Genomic DNA, 8,532 nt, shown 5'->3' with positions numbered 1-8,532 from the left:
AGAAGTTTAATCCTAAACAAAGTGAAAAAACAAATCCCTGGAAATTGCTCCTTTCTTTATTTCCCAGACAAGGTGGTTTGTATTTGACTCCTTAACTTACAACAACAATCATGTCTTTCCTGCTATATTTTCCATGGACTCGTAGTGAGAAGAATATCCCACAGTACTATGTGGGTAGAGAGAAATGTGCTAAGATTTAATGTCTATTTAATTCAAGCCTTTTGCAAAGTTTTCATGTGCAAAAAAAAAAAAAAGGAAGAAATTATTCACAGCCAAGTTCAGATTCTTGATTAAAAATTTAAATTCTCCTTCTTTATGCAAAGCAAAGTGAAACACTGAATTCTTTTTTTGGTGGGATCTAAAAAGGTATTTAAATGACATTTTTCAAGTTCACTGAAGAGTTGCATTGCTTTACCAGAAACACTCCCAAGTAAATCTCAAGGTTGTCAGCAACTGGCATGACAGACTGTTTCAAGGCTCTATAAATATCCTGGAGGAGTTCAGGCATAGGAACAGGAGTTGGAGAAATCCAACTCCTAAATAGAAAACAACTTTTGATACTCACAGAACTGCACAGTTGGGTTCAATGAAGCTTCAGGACACACTCCCAGCTCTGCTGCTGGGAATGACTGGTACCCAGGGAGACTTGTAATGGTTTTACCAGGCTTGGCATGAGGTTTCTTTAGGATACAGGTGAGGATTCCATGGATTGCTGAACCCACACAATCAGTCAGGTTGGAAAAACCCTCTGAGACCATCAAGTCCAAGCTGGGACCTAACACCACCATGTCAACTAGACCATGGCACTGAGTGACACCTCCAGGCTCTCCTCAAACCCCTCCAGGGATGGTGACTTCACCACCTCCCTGGAAAGCACATTCCAAGGTCCAATCAGGCCTAAATCAGTGATCTTCCCTTTTCCTTGTCCTACCCAACAGCACAGCCTGAGACAACAATGTCACATGGATTTAGCAAGGTGGGAGCAGAAAGAGGGAAAAGTTTTTCTAGAGATAATCCATGTGATCAACTTCCCTGGAGCACATCTGAACCTCAATCCCTCACTTACAGCCATCAGAGCATCATTCCTTGGGCTGGAATAGCAAAGAGCAGAAATTCCTGACTCAAATGTAATGCTATAATCCAGGAAAGAACTTTTCCAGGCAATCCATATACAAACTTACCCCTTGGCTTCCTTGAAACTGGATGACTGGTTTTGATGTCACAGCATCCTGCAAAAAAAAAAAAAAAAAGTAGGGAAAAAAATTACCTCAGAGAAAGGGAAAGCTTCAACATTCAGCACCAAATAAAATAAATATTCGGCTTCATTTTTCACCTCAATATTTGACTCTCATTTCTAAAAGGGAAAAGCTTCAGGAAAACATACAGAATTCCAAGTAAGAAAACACAAAAACTCCTGGAACTGTGGATTGTACCAAGAAAAGGGATCAAACATGAGGTTAGCAGAGGAAGAACAGCTCACCCAGGTGGGTGACACCGACCCCCACACAACCAGCTTAGCTTCCCTAAGTTCGGAGTTAAAAAATGGACACTTGAGGGGAAAATTGATTTCAATCCTCAGCCTGGGAAGAGGCAAAGGGCATTTTTTCCAAGAGAAAGCTGGCAGGGCCTTGGAAAAGCAAACTGCAGCTTGGTTGCAAAATCCTCTTGTTACTTTGCCTGTTTCAACAATTGGCTCTGCACTCAGATCTGAGCTCTAAACCCCCTGAAATCTGCTCAAACCCACTGGATTTCAGCCTTTTTTCCCCTCTGTGACAGCACTTTTTTGCTTTGCTGGGATTTTAGAGATCAGGAGTTGGAATCCCAACTCCCAACTGAGGTGTTAACTCCAGGGAAAGGAGTCCCATGCTAAGTTCTCAATCCTTTAAACTGTGGCTGTGTATGTTTTAGCTACTAAGTCACACAAAATATTCCAAGCCACACTCAAAGACAGGAATTGTGCTCCCCCAGGGCTCGTGGGATCCCACTGGGAAGAGCTAGAAGGATTTATAAATAGGTTGAAGTGTCTTTTAGAAGGGAAACCGTTGCCATGTACATACAGGAGACACATTCCAAAGAGAAAATCATTTAGGAGCTCAAATCCAAAATGTTTGGCTTGTCCTGTTTGGGTCACAGTGCTCACATCAACTTTCAATGGATCAGTTTCCAATGGATCAAGTCCCAGTGGATTACAGAGATATTAAACTGAGCAGCAAAGAGTTAAGCCTGAAACCCACAGTTTCTCATCTCTAAACCCTTTCCAAACACTTCCAGCCCAGGAGGGAACAAATTTCAGCCACAACACGATGAGATGAACACAAAACTGGATCAATTCACCAGCAAGAAAACATCCTTTTAGCCCAGATGAATGAGCTCAGCCCAAGACAGAGTCTGAACCTTTTAAGAGATCTGCATCACACCCAAGATCATCAGAGAGTTATTTATCACCATGAGCAAAGCAAGAACATGCTTGAAGCTGACAGCACTCCCTGTGTGCTGGATAAGAAGTTTTATAGACCCAAACCAACCTTTATAAAGCAACAATAAACACCATCCTGGTCCAGAGATCAGTGAATTCCTCGAGTGCCACGACACTACATACCACAGCACAGTGCTCATGGCCAGCCTGGCCAGCTCCTTGGTCACTGTGGCCAGAGAGGCATAGGAACAGATTTTTTGAGCTAACAAGTATTTGAAACATGAAAAAAATCTGGATTTCAAGAGAGGAAAAAAAAAATCTCCATGTGGATCTTGTAGAGCAAATTATGGATTTGGACAGTTTGTGTGATTCGTTTTGGGAAGTTGAGTGGAATAAAAAAGGGGTGAAAAGGATGGAAGGGGGAGAAGGAGGAGGAATATGAGTTCTGTTACACACAGCAGGATAAGCTTTAATGACAGAACTTAGAGAATCACCTCTAAGATCAGCAAGTCCAACCATTAACCAGTCACTGAATCCTAACTCCCCCAAATCTCTGAACAAACTGGTTGGAAGCCAAACGTGTGATCAGAGACTCACAAATGAATGTTCATGGGAGTCAAACTGCAAATCAGAGCTTTAGTTCCCCAAATTCAGCATTTCTAGGCTGCCAAGCTGTGCCTGGGGCTGCTGTGGTTTGTGCTCACTGCACAGGAGCAGCAGTGCTAGAACTCCCTGGCATGGGAGGGATCATAGGGAAGGGATGGAGTCACTGCACCATCCCAGTTCCCCTTTTTGGCAGGGAAAGGGAAGACTTTTGGCTTCTCATAGTGTGTTAAGGGGTTGGGATGGAGCTTAGAGATGATCCAGCCCCATCCCCCTGCCCTGAGCAGGGACATCTCCCACCAGACCAGGTTGCTCAAGGCTCATCCAACCTGGTATGAACAGTGACAGGGTTGGGGAAGCCACAGCCTCCCTGGGCAACCTGTGCCAGTGTCTTACCAGTCTCACAGGGAGGAATTCCTTCTTAAGATCTAACCTAAATTTGTCTATTTCTCCCCATTCCTCCTCACCCTGTCACTGCAATTCCTAACCAATTCCCTCTGGAGCTTCCCTGGAGCCCCTTCAGGTTGCTCTGAGGTCCCCACAGCAACACCATCCCTGCACCTACACACAACTTCCCTGATGGCCAATTCCTTGGCTTCAGGTCATCTGAGAATGCCCATGGAAGAAGACAACAAACACATGCACAGCCTCAATTAATTAAGGATATGAACCTCAGCACTTTGATTAGCTGAAATGAAATCCCTGCATGGACACCAGTCAGAATCAAAGCAAACAGGTGAACTGAGTGAAACCAAATGATCTGTGGATTGATATCTTCAGTTGGATTAACTTGCTTCGATGTTCTTGTATGGATAAAGCTCAGTTTTAAGGAGTTCTTGCTGCCATTTCTAGCATTCCTCTGTCATCTTCTAAAGAGTCACCCAATTCCTCCTCAGTGATGCCATGAACTTCCTGCATGAGCTTCCTGGAAATGTCATCTCACCCCATTTAGAGAGAACAAGTTCTTTTCCTCTTTGTCTTTCCAATTAAAACGAGTCACTTCCTCAGCCCTAGGACAGGCCCATGGGTCTGTCTGCCTTCCCCACAGCACATCAACTCCCAGGATTCAGGAAATCCCTGGATAATCCAGGCCGCTGCTGAAATCTCACTGTTGTGTCCACTCAGAGCCAACACAAGGCAGATTTGCCCAAGCAACACCTGCACCACCTCGTGCCCTTCCAGCTAACAAATTCCAGCCTTATCCTGAGACTTGTATTTAGGAACAGCTCCTGGAAGCTGATGAAAGACAAATCCAAGCAAGAAACCAGAGTTCAAGGCCTTCACAGCTGTCAGATCCACAGGTGTGGAACTGCTGCAGGTACCAGATGTTCCTCTCCGTGGCCAACGCGCTCGTCCGGAACAGGGACAGAGGACAGAGAGGTCCCAGCAGAAGGAGCACAATTCCTGGGATGTGTGGGCTCAGGGAACACAGCTGCCACCAAGAACCACCAGTTTCCAGGCCAGGAGACAGTGAAGAACCCAAGGAGAAGGAGCACAACTCCTGGGGTGTGGGGCCAAGAAAAAGCAGCTGCCACTGAAAACCACCAATTTCTACCTCATGAGACACTGAAGAGACCCAAGGAGAAGGAGCACAACTCCTGGGGGGTGGGACCAAGGAAAAGCAGCTGCCACAAAGAACCAGTTTCTACCCCATGAGACAGTGAAGAACCCAAGGAGAAGGAGCACAACTCCTGGGGGGTGTGGGACCAAGGAAAAGCAGCTGCCACTGAAAACCACCAGTTTCCAGCCCATGAGAGGGAGCAAAGCTCCTTCAAACACACCTAAGCCACAGTCATTCCAGTCCTGCTCTGCTATTGTTCCAGCCCAAGGCTTCCTGAGGCAGGCCTGGGAGGTGGGATCATTCCAGCAGCTCTGCTGGCTGCCAGGCCCCACCAGGAACTGCGTCAGGTTTCCTCCTGGCTCCCCAGAACAGCTAATGAGCTGCTGGACAAACCTTCCTACAGCCCCAAAGCTCTGCAGGAATAACTTCCAAAGGGACAGCCAAACCACAGGTGCAAGGCTGTGCTTATCTGAGACTGACCCAACCTGGAACTGGAGCTTCACCCTCACCACCTGAGGAGCCTGGAGAGATCCAAGCATTTCACTCCATAAAACTGCACCAATTTCCTATGTGGAAAGAGCACTTCCATGTTTCCATACCCAGTTCCTTGCCTTCCACAGCTCCTGCTGTATCCTATGGTGGAGAAAGAAGGAGCCACTTGTCAAACACTGAATCTCTGGGATGCCAACACAGCTCAAACCTCACAGACCCAAGTGGTGTTTGTCAAATGCTTCTCCAAACATCATAATCTTATTTCCAAAGTCACGAGATGAAACAAAAAAACCAACCCAAAACTTATCCCCAAAGCTCCCACAAGATATTTGGCTTTTATTATCACTGTGTTATGCTCATCCTTGAGTTTCCTCAGGCTAGAGGATGGCAAGAAACACTTAGCAGAGACTCTGAAGAGCAACACAAAGAGCTCCTCACACTCAAATACTCCAATCTGGCACGTGGAAAGCTGAGTAAAGAGTAGGAAGAGCAAGAAAATGTCAATAAACCAGAGAAGAATTGAATGTTAAACTAATAAAACACTTTATCAGGGATGATTGAAGCTGCCATGAGGTTTTCAAAGTGTTAAGTGGAAGAACTGGATGGGATGTTCCTACCCAGGATGAGAAAGAAAGGCCTTTGGAGATCCTCAGGTCAATAAGCAGCTGGAAACCTCTGTGTTTCTTCAGGGAAATGGAGATAATTAAAGATTATGTTGTTTTGGGAAGTTGTGTAGCGCATTTACTGGAATGGATACTGCAGGCAGAGCTGTATGGAAAATATTTGCCTAAACTTAGTCTTGGTCTGTTTGTTTTGTTGAATGTTCAGAGCGAAAAATGCCCCAAGTGCAAGGGAAAATGTACCTTCATTTCTGTAGGAACGAGGGGATTCTTCACAGAATTTCAAGCTTCTTGCAAACAATTCCAACTAGCAGCAAGAATTCCAATAAATATCCAAGGAAACTCTAAAATCCTGTGAACCCCAAGGCTGGCACCAATATTTTGCACCATCATGTGCAACTCCAGGTGAAAGGAGTGTCCAGGTGGAAGTGCTGCAGCTCAGAACTCAGTTACACACAGGAGAACAAACAGAGATGACTTAACACACACCAATTTCTGACTCTCCAACGCTCCAAACTCCAAGTTCCTCTTTAATCCTCTGCTTAGGACTCGTTTCTGTTTCTTTTGCCCACACAGCAGGATCCAAATATAGGCAAACTCCCTGCCCCACTTCCTCTGGTTTCTCAGCACAACTGGGCCAAGGGTGGGCTAAAAGGGTCAGATCCCAATCCAGGAGGATTCCCAGTGTGAGCAGACTTGGATATCTAAGGAAATAACCTCAAGATTACAACTTTCCACTTTTTTTTTTTTTTTTACTTTAAACACACCACACAGACCTTGCCAGGAGCCAAAGCCAATCTATCCTATGTGTCTCTGTCCCAGCCTCACAGGAGACACCTCCGAGTCCCTGAGTTCATTAGCAGCAAGAAATATCAATCCCAAAGGTAAAAAAATACCCTGGAATAGTCTCACAACTTCAAGTGAGTCCGTGTGAAGTTTCTTGGCAGTTAATTAGCCAAAGTTGGCCCAGGAGAGCCACTGCACGTTAGGGAGACACAAAAGCTTCTCCCAAGACATTCCGCTATTCCAAGGCTTCTACTTCTACCAGAAGCACAGCAGGAAAACCCACCCGAATCTTCCTTTTTCTGTCACATCTATGACTTCTGGAATTCAAACATCACCTCATTTGCACTATCATTGCCATCTACAATCTCAGGTCTCACCAGGATCCATTGGAAGCTGAGGGCAAGGATGGATGGGATCGAGAAAATTACAGTTCTACTATGCCAAACTCATGGGAAGAGCCTTGGAAAGCCCATGGAAATCCACCACTGGTGCCAACTGCCCAGGGGAGAGGCTTTGGGACCCTGTGTCCTTCCAGGGATGCAGATGGGCCCTGCCAACCCAGGGAGCAGCAGCAGTGCAGCTCTGTGGGGTGTGACAGCAGCTCCTGGGGCAGCAATCCCAAAATTATCCAACCTCTGCTCCCTCCTCCTCTCTGGATTAGCCCATTCAACACCTCCAGGAGCAAAGTGGTGTCCAAAACTAGTCCCATATCTGCCTGCTGGGCCCAGTCCCTCATCTTCCACCCTATTTTCCACTCCCCAACATTATCTGGGGCAGAAATGAGTCCTCAAGCTCTTCATACAAGTAACTTTTAAAAGCTGCTTTAGGTTTAAGAGCTAAAGACTCACCAATTACTCTGTAGGTTGGGTTTATTATCATTTTTTGCCTAATATGCATTAATGGACACATATTATCACTGCAAATTAAAGCACCTCCAAATCCTGCCCAGAAGTGGAAGCAGCAATAAAATGCTCTGAAGTTTTTTTTCTGTCAGCTAAAATGCTACACATTTAAAAGTTTTTAATTGCTAAACTGCAAAAGATCCATGGAGTTCCTTGGTTCTAATGACATCCTTTGAGTTGGTACAGCCCAAGTGTTGCTTCCTCAGGAGTTGAACTTTTTAAGGTCAAAAATCAAGATGTAAGATGGAAAATAAGGAGGTTAAAAGTGTCAGCTCAGAAAAAAAACCAAGTTGACACTAGTGAAAGTCTTGGTTAAGTGACAGAATTCACCATTCCCAACTCCTTAGGGAGGAAACATCATGAAGAAACTTGGACATCATTCCACATTTGAGCATCTGAGATATTCTCCTGCCTGAAATACAGCAAAACTCTACCTTTGAGTAAGTTTAGAGAACAAGACACATGATCAAGTTCAAAAAAACAAGCTGTAGCCTACTGGAAATGCTTTGTGCTGCCCTGCAAAGCAGAAAGGCAGGCCCTAAATGGACAATAGCTTGGATCAGCAAAGCAGAGAGCAATTAAACTCCAGTGTCATCAAGATGTCACCCCACAGGCACGAGAGCTGAGCCAGCCGTGCAGCCTGTTCCCTCACGCATGCCTGCAGCTCCTGAGCTCAGCTAATCCAGGTTAAAAAGAGCCTCCTGGATCAAAAGCACTGCATTTGTTGGTGGGGATCTGCAGAATTCATTTGGGAACTCAAACTGGAGTGAGCAGAGCAGCTCCAGCCACACACACCCCTGCCCAGGGCAGGGCAACAGCTCCCCAAAGTCCTCCTTCCTTCAGGAGGAGTTTGGGGAAGGATGGAGTGAGAAACAGGACACGTGGATCCAGCCTGGCTGGCCAAACATCCATCCTGAGCCTGCAAAACTCAGGACAGGGGTGGAGGCAGAGGTTTACCAGGCTCACAGCCATGGGCTGTGGCACAGCACTGTGCCAGGTTCTCTGTTTTCACAGGATCCCAGCATGGTTTAGGTTGGAAGGAGCTTAAAGCTCATCCCATGCCATGGGCAGGGACAACTTTCACCAGCACAGGGTGCTCCAAGCCCCATCCAACCTGGCCTGGAACACTCCCAGGGATGGAGCAGCCACAGC

The 8,532-nt window shown here is 45.9% G+C and overlaps 1 protein-coding gene across 1 annotated transcript in view; it reads right to left on the bottom strand.

The window, feature by feature from the left end:
* Window positions 1–3,037, bottom strand: part of ELL (elongation factor RNA polymerase II) — a gene marked incomplete at its 5' end in the record, with an annotated part of 31,329 nt that extends 28,292 nt beyond the window's left edge. The window contains 2 exons of the mRNA XM_009079837.1: window positions 1,182–1,229; window positions 3,014–3,037. Coding sequence (XP_009078085.1) covers window positions 1,182–1,229; window positions 3,014–3,037 — 72 coding nt within the window. The remainder of the gene's footprint in view (window positions 1–1,181; window positions 1,230–3,013) is intronic.
* Between the last annotated feature and the right edge of the window lie 5,495 nt (window positions 3,038–8,532).

The sequence above is a fragment of the Acanthisitta chloris genome, unplaced genomic scaffold, assembly GCF_000695815.1.
Source record: "Acanthisitta chloris isolate BGI_N310 unplaced genomic scaffold, ASM69581v1 scaffold16278, whole genome shotgun sequence".
Classification (NCBI taxonomy): domain Eukaryota; kingdom Metazoa; phylum Chordata; class Aves; order Passeriformes; family Acanthisittidae; genus Acanthisitta; species Acanthisitta chloris.
Note: the sequence above shows the minus strand (reverse complement) of the source record. Positions and strands in the feature narration are given on the sequence as shown.